This window comes from Neltuma alba, unplaced genomic scaffold, assembly GCF_004799145.2.
Source record: "Neltuma alba isolate B1F8T4 unplaced genomic scaffold, ASM479914v2 tig00010367_pilon, whole genome shotgun sequence".
Taxonomy (NCBI): Eukaryota; Viridiplantae; Streptophyta; class Magnoliopsida; order Fabales; family Fabaceae; genus Neltuma; species Neltuma alba.
Window position 1 is genome coordinate 47,281 of NW_021635273.1, and position 21,020 is coordinate 68,300.

At 34.4% G+C, this 21,020-nt stretch overlaps 3 protein-coding genes across 3 annotated transcripts; 1 reads left to right on the forward strand and 2 right to left on the reverse strand.

Annotated features, from left to right (window-relative positions):
• Window positions 1–744: 744 nt before the first annotated feature.
• Window positions 745–6,950, forward strand: LOC114755999 (adenylylsulfatase HINT3). The gene is made up of 7 exons (XM_028944908.1): window positions 745–1,260; window positions 2,238–2,293; window positions 3,279–3,336; window positions 5,783–5,849; window positions 6,248–6,303; window positions 6,420–6,473; window positions 6,571–6,950. Exons 1-7 carry the CDS (start codon window positions 1,045–1,047, stop codon window positions 6,703–6,705), a joined length of 642 nt encoding a protein of 213 aa, XP_028800741.1. The 5' UTR covers window positions 745–1,044; the 3' UTR covers window positions 6,706–6,950.
• Window positions 6,951–7,881: 931 nt separating this feature from the next.
• On the reverse strand, window positions 7,882–13,740 carry LOC114755996 (U4/U6.U5 tri-snRNP-associated protein 2). The gene is made up of 10 exons (XM_028944904.1): window positions 13,584–13,740; window positions 12,996–13,418; window positions 12,544–12,788; window positions 11,698–11,782; window positions 11,410–11,595; window positions 11,166–11,333; window positions 10,862–11,080; window positions 8,521–8,692; window positions 8,256–8,427; window positions 7,882–8,173 (listed from the first exon to the last, which is right to left on the reverse strand). The coding sequence occupies exons 2-10, from the start codon at window positions 13,374–13,376 to the stop codon at window positions 8,080–8,082; spliced, it is 1,722 nt and encodes a 573-aa protein (XP_028800737.1). The 5' UTR covers window positions 13,377–13,418; window positions 13,584–13,740; the 3' UTR covers window positions 7,882–8,079.
• A 1,210-nt stretch (window positions 13,741–14,950) lies between these two features.
• LOC114755997 (DNA-directed RNA polymerase II subunit 4) lies at window positions 14,951–19,502 on the reverse strand. The gene is made up of 7 exons (XM_028944905.1): window positions 19,350–19,502; window positions 18,448–18,514; window positions 16,989–17,097; window positions 16,570–16,647; window positions 16,148–16,181; window positions 15,985–16,053; window positions 14,951–15,475 (listed from the first exon to the last, which is right to left on the reverse strand). The coding sequence occupies exons 2-7, from the start codon at window positions 18,494–18,496 to the stop codon at window positions 15,398–15,400; spliced, it is 417 nt and encodes a 138-aa protein (XP_028800738.1). The 5' UTR covers window positions 18,497–18,514; window positions 19,350–19,502; the 3' UTR covers window positions 14,951–15,397.
• Between the last annotated feature and the right edge of the window lie 1,518 nt (window positions 19,503–21,020).

Below are 21,020 nucleotides of genomic sequence, written 5' to 3' on the forward strand. Positions count from 1 at the left end.
TGCTGACTTCTTTTTTTGGATATATAATTCACTTCAAATCTTTAACAGCATTTATAAACTAATTTATTGTTCACTCAACATTCAAAAGTATTTTTTGCATAATGCTTGTTATTCAATATTCTCCAATACCTTTTTAAAAAATATTTTTTTATGTATCCAGCATCTTAAAATATTTTTTAGTTGTTGAGAAAAATAGAACAAAATTACACAAAAAATAATAATAAATTGGTTTAGAAGACTACTAAGAAATACCTCATGTGCTTTAAAATTCCTGGTGATTATTGAATGAGATTCCAACGAGAAATTTCTTCCTTAAAATTAAATATCTTTACTATATTTACTTCCTTAAATTCTTCTTTTAGAATCTGTTTGATTAGGGAGAGAGATTTTAATGGGAGATGGGGAAAAAATGGCAGAATAGTGGTTTTAATTGAGAGGAGGGAAGTGGCTTTAATATTATTTTGTATGGTTCACAAGAAGGGAGGAGAATAATTTTTAATTTTTATACGGACAATTTTATTTTTATTTTAATAATATGTAGATAGGATCAAAAATTAAAACATCCTAGTTAATTATTAATTAATATATTAATAAAAAATAATATTTTTGCCAACATTAAAACAATTAATATGATTTTTATATCAATTTAAAATATCCCACCAAAATAAGTAAAATTAAAAAGCGACCCCATAGAACTGAAGAAGCGTCACCTCCTCCTCTGAAACCTGTGGAGCGAATTCTTTTTGGAATTTTCTCCAATAAAAATTCTTTTGAATTATGGTAGTCAATGATCGCCCAAGCCTTCTGCTACGTCAACCCACTCTCGCCTGTGCTGTGCAATGTGGATAAGCCATAGACCATCCTAACCTCCAAGTTGAAACTAACGGTCATAAAAAAAATAGAGAAAGATCGAAGTTTGTGTGCCTGGTTTTGGTCATATTTTTGTCTTCATTTCAAATTTAAAATCGAAACCCTTCCCAGAGCTCACATGGCGAAGCTTACTCCTTCACCTTCTCCCGTGACATAATTCTTTTGAAGCCTTCGATGGAGGCAAGGAGACTCGCCATTTTGTGTTCCCATCTTCGCCCCATCGGGTTGAGTCCCGATTATAGTTCGTCTCACCGTTTGCGGGTTTCGGGTTTGCCTTGTACTTCTTCCTCTTCTGATCGGGAAAATCGATTGCGTGATACGCAGAAAGAGAAGTTGCAGGATGATTGCATTTTCTGTAAGATTGTCCGTGGCGAATCACCCGCTTTCAAGGTATGATTTTGGCTTCTGGATTTTCTTGCCTTCTTATTCTTAAGGGTCTTGCGCCTCTTGTTCTAGTAAATACAAGCCAATACGTGATTATTTGTTTGGTGGCTGAGAAAATTGTGGAAATATGATATTTTTGATATCTTGTGGGCAATCTGGTATTGAAGTTGCTCTAATATAGCATTCAATTGCATCTAGTTAAGAAATGGTGAAACTGATCGGAAAGAGACTTATAGAACCTACTGGGTCCTCTCGCACTTTCAAGGCATTGAATAAAATTTCAAAACTCTTCATATGCATGTTGTACAAGGCGTATTTAATGAGTTCACCAACTTGTTAAATCTTGTGAGGGTTGTGGTTGTTCTTTGCCAACTGTTTGGAACGTTCTACTGCTGCTTTAAGTGGTAGTAAACCAAGTACCCAACTTCTTATGATACAGAAAACAATATCTCTCTCTCTCTCTCTCTCTCTCTCTCGCGAATGGGCTAACGGTCATTGATATGACAAACGAGAATGCAGGCCCCCATGGTTGCTTAACTATTATAAAGCGGATAATATTATGTCCATGAGAAAGTGATGACGTGACCTGCTTATACAATCATAGAGACTGTAAGGTTTCTTGCGAACACTGTTCGTATAACTTGTTCATTTCATTTCTTAATCTGAAGTGGCGAAGATTTAATATTCACTCTAAAATGGTGTTAATGCCATTGGCTTGGAAGTTCATGGGTTTTTGGTTGCCCACATATTAAATGATTTTAGAGATTAAATTTACAAGTTTCCAATTGTATTAACTTTGTTCTTTTTTAGACCATCACAAATTCGTTCTCATTGTTGTGATGCAGAAATTGACATTGTGGACAATACTCTAGGAACTTTTTCCATACTAAAAGCAAACTTTGCTGTCTTTACTGATATTTTTGGACATTCTGACAAATTTTCTCCTTTGATTATCGTTTACTAATGTTTATTGAAATTGACAGCTGTTTGAAGATGACTTTTGCGTATGTATACTGGACACGAATCCGCTGAGTCACGGGTAAGGTATCATATATCTTAGTAGCAAGTACAAATGGACATATTGTGACGCATAGTCTTGTCCCCTCTTGTTTTGTTTTATGTCATTATGCACAAGCACATTTGGAAATGCTAGAAGGAATAAAGATGCACGTAATTGCTGTTCCATACATTGTGATACTGAATATCATCAGTTACCTTAGAAGTTGATAAAGTTAGTCCTGCGTCCCCCAAACTGCTGATTGCATCCAACTGCACTCATAGAGCAGATGTGTTTCATCAGTAGAAGCTCAATGAAAGCATGATTGAAAGAAAAGTGAACTAAACTTTGGTGGTTGAGCCAGAATTTTAAACAAAAAATGTATGTATCTTCAATAGCATTGGTCAAGTATCCGGAATTTTGGCAACAGCCAAGAAATGAAGGGTCTCTTAGATAGATATAGGGCAATCTTCAGTACTTTTGTATTGTAATTTAAATGAAAAAAACCTTTGAAATAGAGTTTTCAATATTCAAATATAAAACGTAACTGTGTATGACCCAAGATTGAATCTCTTAAGATGAGGGGGGTTTTGTTGGGTGCATCACTGAACAAATGAAGGTAAAGTACAATGGGGGATATGATGGAAGTCAGTGGCGTTCTCAACTGAGCGTGGGATTACAGGCGTTTCATGAACATTTTGACCACCACCATCTACACTAATACAACAACAACCATAGGAATGACCAAGAAAATATGAGGTATGGGGAACCAGTTTGGGTTATACAGAGAGTAACTATCTGATGGAAGTAATTGTGTGCATTTTTGTGAGTGAGAGAGCAAAAAGTTCAGGCCTTGTTGAAATGTCATCACTTTATCATATGCTGGAACATGATGTGGTAACAAATAGAAAATTATGCCTACAGGTTTAAAATTATAGACCTAACTTTATTTATTTTTAATTGGTTTTACTGTTCTACATGAGATTGTTTGACCATCAACTTCTTATTTCCAATATTTTTTTTCCAGGCACTCTCTCATAATCCCCAAATCTCATTTTCCGTCATTAGATGCTACCCCTTCATCAGTAAGTAATTTCAATAGGTCTGAAGTTCTAATATATTTGCTGACTGGTTTTTATCATTAGTTTGTATATGCTTTTAAGGTTATAATAAATCTCTTCTCAGTGCTGGATGATGACGGCATTAACAAAATAATGAGAAAATCGTACTATGTTGATTTCATGGCATTTTAAAAGCCAAATGATATTACATGTGTTAGTGTATGTACCCGAGCATGGAAAAAAACTTCTGACAAGCAAGTATCAACGGCCCCCTTGGGTCTCTGATTGTTTCTGGATTCAGAAATTAGTGGTAAAATATAATTTGCATTAATGGCGGAAGTTTTAAAATTGAAAATCTAAGACCTCTGCTTTCATTCCATCAAATGTGGGACATGAGAAAGGACCAAAAGAGGACAACAGACAGTAGAAGGCTAGATAAATAAAACAATGACAATAAGAATAGCCGGCTCAAATAAAAAGAAAAAAAAAAAAAAAAGTCATCAATTCAAGAACTTAGCCAACCGGTAGTACTCTCCCTTGATCATGTCCTTGACATCTAAGCAACTCTCAGACTTTCTTCCCATGAGTAGCCCCTCAACATTCTTCAACTACCCTCCTCAGCGTGATTATCTATCATTCTAACACAGCATCCTACAACTACAAGTCTTGAATCTGCTTCCTATGAGAAGCTCCCTTAACCATCTCCTTGTTGGTTGTCATTACTAGAGGTGCATACCAAAGCAATCATTGATGCACAGTTCTCTCAGTGCTTCCAAAGTCTTCAATATGCAATTGTTAGACTTTCCCTGTTCACAAGTTGCAATCTCCAATGTTGCACCAATGTCTTTGACTGCACTGTCCACGATCACCAAAGTAGAACACAACATTAACAACTGGGTAATTGAAAATAGTACCTTGTTGCGTTGGAATCTGATAAATTAATGAAAATCTCATGAATCTATATAATCAAACAAAGCAGTACTCAAATTGCTGGATTTTTGTTGGATTTCATGTTTTACTTTTGTGGAAGCTGGTATTAGGATTTAAGGTGAGTGATACTTGTGACCTGATGACATGTTGGGAACATAGGGGCAAAACAAGACAAAACTTAGGGGGTGTTTGGATGAAATCAAATCACGGTTTGGAGAATAGCTTCTGAAGAATAGATTTTTGGGAGAATAAATTTTGTGAAGTGATTCTGATAAAGTAAGAGTGTTTAAATAGTTGTTATCAGAAGTACTTTTTATATATGCAAATTACTAAAAAAAGCATAAGTTAATATAATAATTATATAAAACATAGATTTTATAATATATTTTAATTTGAAGGAATAAAATTGTTAATATATTTTTTACCAACATAATTAATAATACATAAGATAATGTAATTAATAAATAATTAATATGTGTATATATATTTATAAGATATAAGATTAAATATGCTTATAAAAAAATAATTGAGAGGTGTTAAGATCATATTATTATTGAGATCTATTCTAACAGGCACAATCATACTCTCCAATTTGAGCCCGAAGCAAAATGGATTTTTCCTAAAACCATGGTTTTGGCCCAAGTCATAGTTTCGGATTATTTCTCTCTGTTTGGCTCACTCTTTCTCCAAACCATGGTTTGGGATGATACCCTACACAAACTTGATTCCTCAACGGTTCAACCTCTATTCTAATGCTATAAACTACAACAACACCTGAACCCTTTATTGTGGGTTTACTATTTCTTTTGCCTTACCAGGCGCTCCTATACTTTTAGTGACTCTCAACAGTTTTTGGAACTCTGAACTTTCAACCATTTTAAGCGAATCCTCTGGCTGTTAATTTTGTTCTAGCACCCTATTTTATTTGGTGGCTTAGCCTTATTTTGGGCCTATTGTATCCTTTTAATGCACCCCAGCACTGGCCTGAAGGTTTGGACTGATTAAAGAGCCCATTCTTTCATAATTTTGTATGTTGTTGACATTTTGTTGTTGTTTTTTTTTTTTTTACCGGATTGACATTTTGTTGTTGAAGTATACTGCCAACTGTTATAGGGGAAGAAAAACTTTGGTGACCTGGAGCTAGGTTTTGAAAATCTTGTGGGCCTTATAGAATTGCAAACTTGAGTTCTTATACAGATTAATGGAACAAAATGGCCAAAGTCATCCAATTCCTAGTTCGGAATTAACAAAAATTGTGGCTTTATTTTTGTCTGAGTATTAATTATTCTTCTCCTATCATTGTTGCAATTTCTTCCAAGTTTGGAAAGTCCACGAGTTCATGTCTCATGGGTTTTATGCTTTGACTGACACACATTGGCATGGGTTCGAGCTGGTAGGACCTGTGAAAGTGTGATTTTTCCCACATCCTGGGTAAAGTGCTAGAAAAGGATATGTAAATTGATGCAGCATTTATTTAATTTAAATGCTTGTTGCGTAAAAAATTATTCCATTTTAGTTACCAAATTGACTTATGGTGCAGGTTGTAGCTGCAATGTGTTCAAAAGTTCCATTCCTTAGCAATGCCATTAAAAAAGCTACTGGCTGTGGTATGCGCTTAAAATTCTTTTCTTCTGTCATAGACTTTATTTATATACTTATTGCCCTTTCTGCCAGGCCTAAATTTCTGTGCTTCAGTTGAACGTAATAATTTCACTGGTTAAGTATTTTGACAGGCCCATGCACATATACAATATTATCCACTTTTGCTTTGGATTTGAAAATATTACACTTTGATATTATTTCCAATCTTGACACGCTGTCCTGCTATAGAAAAATTAAATTTATGGGGCTCATTTCGTGGTCAGATGTATATATATTTTGGCATTTTCCTGAAACTTCAAAGTACTTGAGAAATTATTTTTGCATTAAGAAGCTGCCCTGTGAGTCTATGAAGTTGACAAATATCATTCCACTTCAAATTTCATGGATGTTTGGAATTCGGCAGATTCATTCAACTTGTTGGTAAACAATGGGAGAGCTGCCGGGCAAGTTATATTTCATGTGAGATGTTTTACTTAGGAATCACGCATTACAATTTGTATGCAAATTCAGTTCCCGTTAACTTTTCAAAAAATGTTTAACATCGCTAATTCTATTTCTGAACATGTGAATTTCAGACTCATATCCATATAATTCCTCGCAAAGCATATGATTGCTTGTGGACGTCTGAGGTAATATTCATTCCATCTGACGAACGCACACATACATATTTTGGTATGTAATCATGTCGTGGGATTATAAACCATGGGTAAATCTTATTGTTTTCAGAGTTTGAAGAGGCGTCCCCTGGACTTAGATGGAGAAGCTTCTCAGTTAGTTGCTCGGGTCCAAGAACAGTTGTTGCCATCAGAAGACATCTGTCATGATAGCAAAAATCCAGATTTTTGTCCGAGTAAAGATTAGTTGTATCACTGAGCTGTTGTAACTTGTAACTTCCAATTTGTCTACATATTTGATTTTTTGTACAGTCAATCATATTTTATATATAAAAATAGTTTTGATGAAGGGAATCTTTAAGTTGATTATTATGTGCTACAATTATGCTTGGATTGAAAATTTGTGCTTTCCTCTGAAGATAAATAGATTGTCAATCCGCTTGGCTTTTAAAGATTTATATCTTGAATTGAAATTTGAGGAAATTGGTTGTATTGTTTGTAATAGTTCTATATTATATATAATTGTATAATATATTGATTCATGGTTGATTGTAAGGTTAACATATTGCTCAATATGTATTTTGATTCTGTTATTCCTGTTTGTGCAGCCCAATATGCACGTAACATGAACTAGGATTTCTCTTAGTCTTTCTCTGTTTGTATCAAGCTTCGCTCGCCTTTACCAATTCCCAAAAAAAAAAAAAAAACAAAATGAACTAGTAAACATCTTGTATCTAGACGTAGATGCTACTTGAGCTAATTATCGAAGGTAGACATCACTTTTTGGAATTAAAAAAGAGAGTATATTGCAGGATGATGTCAAACAAAAGATCTCTATCTTCCAAGGGTCTTGCTTCTTACTCTTTAATTCTAAATGGAATTTATCATTTCCATTTGATTGTAGATGCAAGTCTTCTGCAATTTTTCAGTAGTCATGCTGATATAGTTGTTTCTTCATTTTTTCATCATATAAGAAATTTAGGAAACAAACTTGCAGTTTCTCCAACTTGCGAATGAAATTTAGGCAGTCACACAACTTAGATAAATTGTTTTAATTTAAATAAGTTTTATGATAATCATACAGAAATGAAATAAAATTTGTTTTTTTTTCATTTGACCTAAAATTAGTATGTTGTGTGCGTGCGTGCCTGTTTTCACCCTGGTCGTAACTTGTTTTATTTCTACTTACAATGTGGCAATGTGCCTGGATTTTAATCAAAATGTAAATTGCTGTAATGTGAACATGACTATTTTTGCTAAAATTTGAATGTCAAGCTATATAACGGCAATTATGATTTAATGAACTTACACACGTAACATGATGTTTCACCAAGGAAAAAATAGTGTATTTAACTAGTTTCTCAAGTAATCAAGGCACCCTATCAGCTCCAGTACAATTCTCAGCTTACAAAAACAGGCTAAGCAATATGGGGTTTACAACAAAAGCAACAATGAAAGTCCAGTTACAAGTTTAACGCCGAAGTTCCCATGCATGTCTAAACATCTTCAAAGAGCAGAAACAGGGATTTGGATAATTCCTCTTCTGAGGGGGGGTTCTTAACAAAAGGACATTCAGATTCCTGAACCAATTCGCCGGGCAATGACCATATATCTATCAATGTTACTGCTGCTGCTCATATATCTGCATATAAGCCTCAGAGAGTGCAACCATTTGGGGAAGAGTTTCTGAGACGTGTAGATCCTGCATCTCATACCTAAACAATTTTGATTATGAGTCCAAAACTATATTACAAAGCCATTTAGATTGATTTCATTCTGTCAGGGACAAGAACGTACCAAAGTTCTTCTGATTTGCGCTGAACAAATACTCTGTAGGATCCTTCACCGGGTTTGCCATCATGAACAACATTGGCTATTAAATCATATTTAGATCGCAATTTCTCGTTTTCCTTTGGTGTTGACAAGGGAATGTAATCTTTTAACTCCAGGTTCTTCACAGGAAAATTAACTGAAACAAATAATAAGTTAGGATGAACTTAGAAATAAGCATGCCGTATTCAGATTAACATCATTAAAGCCTGCTTTCAATATGAATTCTCACCCAACGTAGGATTCTTTTCCACAAAAAAGTTATTCTTAGTAAATCGACGCATGTGTAGAATGATGTATGGTGGCAATCTGGTGACACGATATCGCATTCTAGCTATATGAGGACGGACTACCTCCGTGATGGTCTCCCCATCAAACTTCTTTAATATGTTGAAGAGTGGAACCTGAAAAGAAAACCTAATTAGCAGACATGAGGATGAAGGGGCATGAAAAGAAACTTAAATACAAAAGCTAACTCATACGAGTCCTCGGGTTCGACAGATCAAGAAAAGTGTATATTAGATACGTTAAAGTAACAGATTATGCTTGCTTCTTATGTTTTTTTCCTTCAGTGCTTTCTCACATAGCATTTCCATGAAGCAATTCATTCAATTAAATGATTAAATTGTTGTGGATGCTAACAACTAAAATTGCAAGCCACATGCATGGGCAGGTGGAGAAGTTGTAAGATGAGAACTTGAGAATACATCATCAAATATATAATAATGGGGAGCTTTTAGGCAAAGCCATGAATCTCCTGCAACCATGTGGAGGTGCTGAACAAAAAGTGGAAATCCTATTCATAAAAATGAGAATCTGAGCTGAATATGGCTGCATTGTAGTTTAACTAAGGCAGAAGATATGGTGGGTAGTGGCCTTTGGAAGACTTGTTTATTGGGCTATTTAAACTAGAAATTACATCATATGCCTGAGGATTCTACATTCTTTTCCCTCTTACATGATAATTTTTATTTTTATTTTCTGGTGAAATACATGATACTTTTTATGAGAGAGATGAAAAGAGCCTATAACATGGTGTATTCCTTTTTGGGGCTGCACTGTTTTATATAGGAACGGGGTGGTGGAACTTCATACCACTGATGAGAATCACTCGTGGGAATTGACCAGGACAAGGTTTCTTGGCTGATTGATAGTTGGTAGCATCCATAAACTCCCCTTATATATCGACCATGGCACTTGGCCCCTTTTCCATGTTGCAAGCTTGCAATAAGGAAACAGAAATGCACTATGGCTAATAGCTTTAACTTTTAGATGTGTCTCGCATTGATCCTAACAAGATCCTCTAGTGCCAATGGATTTTATATCGTAGGCAACTTGGAACAGGTTAGCTATAGGGAGTTTATCGGGAGATCTTATATTACTTCTAAAGCAATGAAGAACAGGATTTTAAAAGCAGGTAGCTTAACAGTTTATCATACCGTTTGGTTGCTAGAGTCAAGGCTTTAAGAATCAGAATGATGTCGCATTTTAGCATAATGAGTTGGTTGCATATTTATCTTGGCACTATCATTTCCATGGAAAACCCATACTACAAATATGGGAATCAACACAGCCATGGCAAACCTTATGAATCATGACTAGCAACCTAATAATTTTCATTTGAACTCACTTACGCCCCCTCCCCCAAACTTTTGGAAACTGTTAACCTATCTCCCCTCCCCATCTTAGTCACTTTATCTTTGTTTTTATTTATTTTCTATTCCATTCTCATCCATTGCAACAACCAAACGGCCTCTAAGAGGTCATCACAAGGCTAGTATGCTTGTATATTTTCTTTTCATACAACTCATGCACGATGGTCTTTTCTTCTGACAGAAAATGGAATTTGGTTGAGTTGATGACCGAAAATCTGGGGCAAGAGTGCAGCCAGATTGTTCAGAATGCTACTCTATGCCCCCCATATATATTTAACTGATATCTTTTCAATCAAAAAGCAAGGATTCAACAGAATTTTATTTATTTAACTGACATTTTTTATCCCATTTTTTTCATTTCCTTTAAGTAAAGGATCTTGACGAATGGTTCCCATAAAGCTAAACAAATAAATACTGTATATCTCAAAGTATTTTCATCGGAAAATGAAGGAAAAATTCAAGACATTATCATGAATAGAAAGAAATAAAATGAGAGAAGCATTATTTTTCTCTGCTCATTATCAAACAAACATTGTTAAAAAAGTTCTTAATGACAGACAATAAGTACTTCGGTGGGTGCCATATCAAAGCAAAGCATTTAATATATAATCCATGCTGATGTATATTATCAACTAAAGCAATAAACAAGCCAAATGGTCATGCTTGGGGCCAATAAACCACAACACTCCTCTTTTTTTCCCCAACCCATCAAGCAAGACAAAAAATATCAGATCCTCGTGTACGTGTGACTTCTATTCAGTTCCTATACCCATTTTATTACACAGAATAGACAATAACCGGGGGGGAAAAACTTTGTCTTGGTTGTCAGAGCAGACCACGCAGTGTGATACAAGCATATCAATCATGGTTCACAATATTCAGAGGCAATGACACAGAACTACATCACAGAGATGTTACCTGAGGTATTATATTTTTCTCCATCACATCCTTGAATAGAGGTGGCGGCGGCAAGTCCAATCCTAACATTAAAAATGGCATCTTGGAAGTTTCTGTGACAAAAGCATCCCGCTCAGTGCCACCATCTGAAAGTTTGTCATTGTGGTTTTGTTCCTCATTGTTTTCTTTCTTCTCAGTGATTTGTTTGTTAGGAATTTCTTTCACAACCTCCAATTCACCCTGCAAGCACAAGTTAGTTGCAGGCTTGCAGCTAGGAAACATATGTTGGTAAAAAATAAGAAAAGCAAATGGATCAGAGAAGAACCTGAAAACACTTGTGTATTATGCTACTATTCTTCTTTGAGGTTCTAAGATCTGCATGCAGTGTATTAAGAAGCCAGGACATAAACTCAACTGGGTCAGATTGTGCACCTATCCGAAATCTTTTCTTACTGGCTTTCATCACTGCCTGCAAAAACTCATGTGGGCTAACCTGCAGACACAAGCATTTAAAAGTTAAATGCTAGGATATCAGAATGAGTTTTACAATGTCTATAACAAAAACAAACCTGTCCTTTAAAGTTTCGCGCATGCCAGATCTTCCTGGTGAGTTCACCAAATCGATGAACAAGTTGAGATTTGCTATGCTGATAGTTTTCTGGGATAAGGAAAAAATTTCTCAAAGGAGTAACTCTCATCAAGGATTGAATTGTCACATTCACAAAATCAGTCTCCTTGATGTTATTAAGTCCCACCTAAAAAATTTAATCAATGCCAAAAAATAAGCAAATAGCACTTAATGACCAGCCAGAAATGAGCGAAATTCCAGTTATTTTAGAATCAAGATGAAAAAATACCATTCCAGGAAGGTAATCAGAGCCATCAAGTGCTCTAGACCATTGCTTAATTTTGTCAAGTTGTTCAACCTGTTCTCTAGTAAACCTACAGGCAGAGATCAATAGAAAGGAACTCAGACATGCCCAGCTATATTTAAAAATTTAAAAGGAAAAAAAAAAACTCTTTTCTTTAGAAAAATGCAGTAATGATAGGAAGCTAGCAGGTAATTTAACCAATGACTGTTAAACTAAGTTAAAGGCAATGCTTCAAATGTTTTCAATTAATGATGTATGGGGGAATAAATAATCATCAAGGCAATAGTGAACAAAATGGGCATCAAGCATGCTGCCAGAATTGAAAGGTTTACATGCATGACAAAGAAAATTTACAAACGGGGAGACCACAAGGTCAACATTGCGACAGAAACCAATGTGCTAATATTATTAATGTTTAAAACAGACAGTCCAGCACATTGGCTAAAAATGACACTGCAGAACGTTGACCAAAAACAAGGGCGGTCAAGAAAATACAATAATGGAAGAAAAAAGGAAAAAAAAAAAAAGTATTCCCCATGCAATTTTTTTTGGGTTTAATTTTGGAAAGCCCATTAATTCAGTTTTGAGCTTATAAAAAGGATAAAATTCCTGAATCCTCCAACAGCTGATGATTCATATAGGAAATAGAAAATTTATAATATGTAGCCACTAGCCTTTATAATATGTAGCTACTAGCCATTAACTGATGATTTAAGAGCTACTAGCTATTAACTGATGATTTAAGAGCTACTAGCCATTAACTGATGATTTAAGAGATAAGTTTCAGGGGAAAAGAAATTGTCTGCAGCAAAATAAACAAATTAGACCAACCTTGGGTTTAGAACATGCCGAATGTCATCTAATGATGGATCATTAATTTCATATCCATCAGGAAGACAATAAACTTTCTCGGTTCGAAGATTGATATAAACGTGGTGTCCTGCTTCTAGGCTATGAGTATAAGCGTGAGACTTCTTCCCCCTTCCTTGATAATATTTCCCACAAACTAAACATGCATACACATTTAAGTTTGAAAGAGACACAGAACAGAACTTCTCAAAGTCAAAATCCAAAACCTGCAGAGTATCACCAAAAGTGAATAATAAATTTAAAAGAAGGAAAGGAAACTAGAAACTCCATGTTACAAGTAATGAAGTCAGTCACAGCCATCTTCCAACCATACTAAAGAACTAAAAAAAAATATTTAAGCCCATATGTGGTACAATGCAAAAATACAAACCAGCAAAGTTCATTGTCCAACATTCAGCAGATGAGTTACATACCTGTCTATTAACAGTATCAAGATAAGGGCAGTCCCTCCGAACTTCAACCTGGCGGCTGTGCCTGCCCACACTCAATTGTTCCTGTGAATCCTCCTCATCCTCCTCCTCAACCTCTTCATCATATCCATGCCCATTTCGATGGGAGTCACCATTTACCTTCTCACCAACAGCAGTCCTCGATTCCCTTCTCCCATAAACTTCCTCTTCGTCTACATCGGCATAATTGTTGGCCAATCCAGAGAGAGGATTTGCAATGGAAACAGGAGGAGGAGAGGGAGAAGACTCCTCAACCAATCTTTGCCTTTTAGAATCCGACGCAAACTTAAGCTCCTCTTCCTCCTTCGAGCCACTATTAATTTCCCTTTCCCGTTTTGATGCCATTCTCACTGACTTCAACTCCTTCAGGCACAAAACTATTCAAACCTATACCCGGAGAAAGAGAGACTCTGAGCAGAATGATTAAAAACCATAAACAGTAATAGCAGAATCCCGGAATAGTTGGCCACTGAACAGCACTTTTTTTCTTGAGAATGTTATAGGAACACAAAAGGAGATAATGAAAGAGGGAATCGAAAAGAGAAAGAGTACCTGCGTGGGTGGTGATAGTACGGAGACTCCGCTCTTTCCGACCCGACGTGAAAGAAGTGAATTTGTGATCGGAGTGAATTGGAAGAAAAAGAAAGACGAGGAAGCGCAGGGAAGGATCGAAGAGGAACTTACCCTGTAGCACTCACTACATTCCTCAAGAAGGGAACATTTTCGTTTTTGTTTCTCCACTCCAACCATGCTCTTATTCCTTTTTAATTTAGGAGTTACTGTTTCACATGATTATTTTGTGAAAATATTCTCCTTTTTTTTTTGCATCCTGTGAAAGTATTAAATTATAATTTATTTTATCTCTTATATTTGTTAAACTAATGGCATAAGATGTGATGTGTCTTTTGTGATCAAAATAATAATAATAAAAAAAGGCTATTGGTTAAAACAGAAAACATTCTATATGAAAATATCCTAACATTTTACTAATGGGACTAAGTTTAGTAGAAAGGAACGCCCCTCATAACATAGTAAATCACGAATCCTTATTGAGAGAAATGTTACCCAACACTCGACAATAAATGATTGTCTTAAAAAAAGTCCAAATATTCTCATACATTGTCATTTATTATGTAATGATATTTGGACATCATCAATGAAAGATATATATTCAAAGTGAAAAAGTGAAATTAAAGAAATTATTGTTAAAAAAAAATCATATGTTTAGAGTTAATTGAAAAAAAAAATTAAAATATCATTTATACTTCTTAACCTTGCGCCATTGGTTTATTTTAATTAAAAAATGTATGTTTAAAGTTAATTGAAAATAATTATATGCAGTTTGAAATAACACTTTGAGCAAGGAATGACAAATATGGATATGGAATAACAGAAGTCATTTGGACACATTAATATGTTGCTCCAAGTTTTATTTTGTCCATAAAAGCTTGAAATACGTATTTTTGTTTTGCTAACGCCCCCCAAACTCTCATATGGTCTTTGCGATAGGACCAATTGTAGGAAAAAAGATTTTTTTCCCCCCCTTTCTTTAGAAAGATGAACGTATGAAAATTAATTTTAGTCTGCAAAACTGCAGAAGAACAAAGAATTCTAATACCACAGGGATGGACAATCTTGACCCCTTCAGAGATGTCTAATAAAATCTAAACGATACAGCAAAAATTAGCATAATTAGTGCATAAGAATAGTATTACGGTTCTTAATGTAAGATTTACGAGGTATTTAGATAGAAACAAAATCATGATTTTAAAAATATTTTTACAGTATACAAAGTAAATATGTAGACAAGTTTGCCTCTATTTACAAAAAAACACTAGGTTACCCAAACACCCCTTTAGTTTGTTACAAACTAGGTCTTATATTTATAACTGATAGTACATACAAATCAAGAAATATGAACAATATAAACATCCGTGACTTCAATATCCCACAAGAGCTGCAGCGTCATATAACATTTGCCCTAAATTATTTCCTTCTTGCATATTGCCAATCATTGAACATGGAAGGAAAGATTATGGATACAAGAGATGAATTCACAATCACATTTTGTACATTCTCTCTCAATTTATAATTTTATAACCATAAAAGACATAAATTGCAAGCTCTTGGTAACCATCTCAATGTCCAGGATTCCATCTATCATTTTCAATGACTAGAGCTATCTTTTGGCATCAAGACCATAAACATAACGGTCTGATCAAAGGAGTTTTACTATCAAATCAGAGGACAGGTATGAATACTACAGAAACATCCTTGTTTGTAGTCAAGGGAGCTTCACCATATTATACATCAAATCTTGCACAACACAGAATATCCATAGCTTCTGGGGGTAATTGGAATAGTAGTTATTCAAATTTCTTGATGAGCGACAGGTCATTCAACATTTTCTCAATTGCATCATCATCATGAGACCGTCCTCTTGTCTGCAGGTAAAAAGAATGAAGCATTAAGCAACAAGCATAGATCTACTAGTTGAACTTCTAGTAGATTCATGGTTTTGAAACAGGCAAGACTACTTCAATTAACCAGCAACTCCATGAACTAGATGTGAGCTTCGTTTAGTGAGCAGTATGAGGAATGAGCCGTGTGGCTTACTATATAGGATTTTATGATCTTTAAAAGTGAGAAAAACTAAGGATCCACTGATCCAGATCCGCCATTATTGAAAGCAGAATTTGTGGATAAATCTGCTACTGAGTAATTCCAGACAGAGCATAATTCATTTTGCACAATCAAATGATAGACTGTAAGTGTTATTTACTTAATCTATTTCAGATAGAAACAGCTTAATATCAGGTTGATTATGGAAAAAATATATAACTAAGGTTCATGCGGCCAACTGTAAAGGATTCAAGAATCATATTACTAAAGCAAGAACAGCTCTGAGGAAAAGTAGAAGCAGAGAGAGGGTGGGGAAGCAAATGATAATTACCTTAATGGAGGGCACCATCGCAATAGCTTCCTCAACTGTTTCAGGGCAAAGATTTCCAAGGACACACAGCTGCACGGAAGCATCAAAACATTTAAAATTTCTTTTATTTTAATATGAAAATTTTGTTTCTGAACGGAGTTTATGAAGGGAAAGGATTAGTTACCTCAAACTCAGCCAATTGGTATCTACTTAGAATTCTGTATGTCAGTTAAGATCGCAACTGAGATGAAAGTTTATAATATATCAAGTTTCATGATTTTCACTATTTACTTTTAATGAACAAATGACTTGAATAGATTTCAAATTCTCTAATTGATGCATACCAGAATGCCATATCATTGAATTCAAGGTAACAATACTGGACTTCTTCTTGGAGTTTATTGGGGATGACAGATGAAAATATTATTTGAAGACAAAAACTCCAGATTCAAGCAAGAAAACAGAATAGTCAAACAGGATACGAATGAAAATAAATTAGTATGGTGAAACAGATAACAAAATAGACCCTAGAATAATTTGATCAAAGGTGGAAGTATCACACAGAACTGAACTGTAAGTAAGATTCAACATGGTTTTCAAGGATACTCTCGTACTTGTCTGACAGCATCGGGATTTTTATAGCGGCTGAAGCGCTTCACATACTGCAATGATTTCTCAAAGACCCTGAGAAAGAGGGGGAGGAAAAAAAGTTAAACATATAACGTTCCTAAAAGTTTTCCAGCCAGAAATTGTCACTCTCTCTTGGTGTCAATTGTTAATATTGGCAATTGGCATGCTGCAGATACAAAAATCAGAAGACATAATATGTAGCATTAACATAATTAAAATTCAGAGAGGACTTGCATGCCCTTTTCCAGTGGATCATTTAGTTCAATCAGTGGATGAGAAAAGATTTTCAGGGAATTGGATGCAGACCAAACAATATACGGCCTTTCAATGAGATCTAAAATGAATAGCTCTCTTAAGCTTATGCCTGAGCTTTAAGTCGATGTAGGTATACTCACTGAGAAACTTGATTCATAGGATCTTCAGAAGTCTGCTGAAGCTGCTCATACTTGTGCTCCAGAATTAATGCAACTTCACAGTTCATCAAGCACTTTGCTTTCAAAAACTCTGATAAATATGAAATGTGATGCAATTTAAAGACATGCCGCAGTAAAACAACCTCATTCAATTCAAGAAAGATATATCTGAATTATACATCATATCATAAATCTTTTAAAAAACAAATAAGAATTTCAGCACCTCTTTAACTTCCATGCAAGGCGAAACGAACTACCAAATAAAACAATAATGAAATATTTGATTGCATGCCTAATTTTGGAAAAATCAAAGAACAATAAATCAAGCAATCAAATGGCCATTAGTTTCTATATTTTAAAATTTTATGCTAATGTTAAGATAAATTTTGATGGGGTGCAGAACAACTCTGGACTGATATAAAAATTTACGAGTATACCCTACTCTAAACACTATAAAAAATTGGGCTGAACTTTTCAGGTCATGCTGTGCAGATGGGACTTGGTCTTAAAAGTTGATAATTTCACATGAGTAGTGCACCTTGGGAGCATGGCTTTCACAAGCAAAAGGGTGCAAAAGCCTTCCTCCTTGTTGAAGGCAGCACCTTTCATGCTGTGAGGGGGTCTGGACCTATTTGGCACCTTGCTTCAGCATGGTCGGCGCCCAGCATCTTTGACTACATTGTCCCGCTCTAGCCCATTATATTACATAATTTTCCATTTTTTTTGGGTGAAATATATTTTTCCCTTTTTTACATATCTAGTTTACATATCTAGTGGGATAAGGCTTGTTGTTGTTGTTGTTGTTTACATATCTAGTTTCCACCGTTTTGCTTCTTTCCTTCCGTAGGTAGCATGTCAACCAGATGCATTAGAAACAAACCTTGCTTTGCCCAGCATTTTGAGCATGCTTTTAACAACACTAAATTTGAATAGATAGGATAGAGGCCATTTGTTATAAAACCAAGCATCAGAGTTATGCAAGTCCAATTTCAGGATCAAACACACCATGATCAAAGACATGTAAATTCAATGTCATTATCCAAATAAGCCATGCCAGGATAGACAGATTTAATCCCTTCGAGATCAATATAGTTAGATAGAATATAAAAATTACATGGGGTTAATCCTTTTTTTTTTTTTTTAATCAGACTAAAGACAGAAAAAGTCTTCAATGATTGCTATGATTGCACAATCAGTAAATTTCCAAGGAACTGAAAATAAGCAATAAATACAAAAGCTTGCAGGTTTGAACCAGCAAAATTAGAGATGGACAATTCATCAATATTATATTAATTCTCACTTAAAATGTGCTGCGGCCAAAAAACAATTACTAGATAACCACAAAGGCATGCAGAACCACTACTTTAGCTGAAGCAAGCAGTCAGATCAAGCAATTTAGTTATGAGTTATGGGCAATGACTGCAAGAGAAAACATAATTACCATCACCGATTTTAAGCTCCGCAGCATTTTCTTCCTCTTCCCCAGACATATTCAACCAAATTGAAACCTTCAAATAAGGACAAAGACAACACATAATAAATACTAGAGATAAATTGTAACCAATTCCACTTACAAATAGAGTCAATTACATAAAATACGAACAAGGAGATAATTAGGCCATTATACATAGAAGAATCAGATCCCTAAATTCAAGCAACAGTAATACTCCTGCGTATATTTAAAATATCATAGACCGAAACTAATTGCCAAGTGAAGCAGCAACACATGTAACGAAAGTCAGATGCTACTTGAAAACCAGTGCCTAATTAACTAAGTGCATCCTAATTCTACAACCTTGCCAAACGGATCTCAGGAGGACCCCAGTTGCAATGTTTAAAAAACCCCACTCAATACATACTCAACTGCAGAAAATGAAGTGCCACTGAAGTCTAGCAAAAAGGTGCGGCGAAGTCCAACAAATTTTATCAGACAAATTCTTAAATAAAAATCGTTTGCATCGAAATTCAAAACCAAACTGTCCGCTCAACATAAAAAGAACAGGCATTTAAGTACATTCCCATTAGAAGAATGACAAAAGTTGGACTTCTAATAAGTTTACAAACTAAAATAGGACATCAAACTACCCCTTTCTTTATAAAACCATCCGCAATGATATACGCCCACAATGTTATGTCGAAATCACACGAAAACAGAAAGCCCTACCTCGATTTTCACAAGGTTTCAATTTTTCAACACATATCATCCCAAATTCAAGCTTAGATTAGAGAAGATCCATGGACAGAGATGAATGGACTAAACAATATATGACACCTCTATTAGAAAGTCAGGAGCGTTTCACAACTTGGTCAGTATATGAAAAACCAATAGCAAACTGGAAGTACCTTGTTCTGCTGATAGAGAGACTAAGATGGAGAAGGGTCACCAAACAACCTTCGCGGGAAGAGAAACGAAGCTCCAAGAGAGCCTCCGATAGCAAATGGGAAAGGAAACAGAAACTTGGACCGAAGAGACCCCCCTCTGGCCCCTTCGCCTCTTGCCTGCTTTGACCAAAGAAACCGCTCTTGGTCTCTGAAAGGGGAAAGTAAAAGTAGAAAATAATACGTCAGTCCAGAACTAGAGGCGATTAGCAATAAATTTCAGAGATTTTTTTAACAATTTCTTCCAACTACGTGTACTTAAACTCTAATGAGTTCCCCACACCACGTCTTAGCTTAACTAGAAATTTCTTTTCCGTGCGATGCACAAATTAGCATATTTAATTATATTTAACATTTGAATAAATTGCTTTATCTAATATAGCTTAAAATTTACTTCTAATAGGAATATTTTTTATTTATTTATCATAATAGAATTTGAATTAGAGATGCAAAATTTATGGGAAATAGATGAAAATTTGAAATTAATGATTTATTTCTCCATTTAAGCCTTGACATACTATCTAATTATGATACCCCCTATTTAAATCAATATATTCAAATTTCAATCAAGATATTATTCAAATTCAAAGTTAATTATTAATTTTTTTCATTTGAATCTTTATTTGAAATTGCATTTATTTATAATATTTTCTATTTAATTCAATATATTCAAATCTCAATCAAGATATTATTTAAATCTCATTAATTGAATATATTCGGATCCTACAATTTCATATCCGACCCATTTTCAAAAGTATCAGGTATTACAAGTTTTCAAGAATATAATTGATAATTGATTGATTGATGATTGATTTATATTTGAGTTTATAATACCATCAATGATGGAGTTTGTCACCCCAAATGACCCGACTTAACTCAAATTTGAATTAGTCCTCAATAATCAGCAGCTCAGATGGTATTGCTGCCAAAAAGAACTTTATAATTGTAATTATTTCAATGTTATTTTTAAAACATTATTATAAGATTAAAAAAATTAATAATTAAAATTATTTAAATTATACTACCTCCTGTGCTAATTATAAGATCTCGTTTTGTAGACTGTAAATAAGGTCTTATAATTAGGATTGGAGATAGTAATTTTTACTATGTACAAATAATGGTAAAATAAAGAGTAAAATAACATAATGATCTTTCTTTAATTTAATTCTATAGATGAAGATGTAAAAATACTTATAAACTTTTACCTAAAATGCACCTATCATCATAAGTTTTTCTAAGATATAAAAGTACCCATAAACTTGCAAAATCATAACAAAAATGATACCACTGTTAAATTTGCCTGACCTCCGTTACTTTTTACATATACTAATGTTATAAAAGTATCAAAATACCCCGAATCTAAAAAAACAAAAGAGGCCAAAGGTGCAAAAAAGGACAAAGATGTTTGGCATATTTTAAGGTGTACTTTAACTTAAAAGTTTAGGGATAAGAAAAATTTTATGAGTTTGATTTTTAAAAAATTAGATGAGTAAAGTTAAAAGTTTTTAATTTTACATACTCTTTTTTTTTCATAACCTTACTTTTTTAACTTTTAAATTAAAATCATTAAATTTTTTCCTCCCCTTCTGTGACAACAACTAGTTTTAATAATTTCATCATTATCTTCTTATTAGT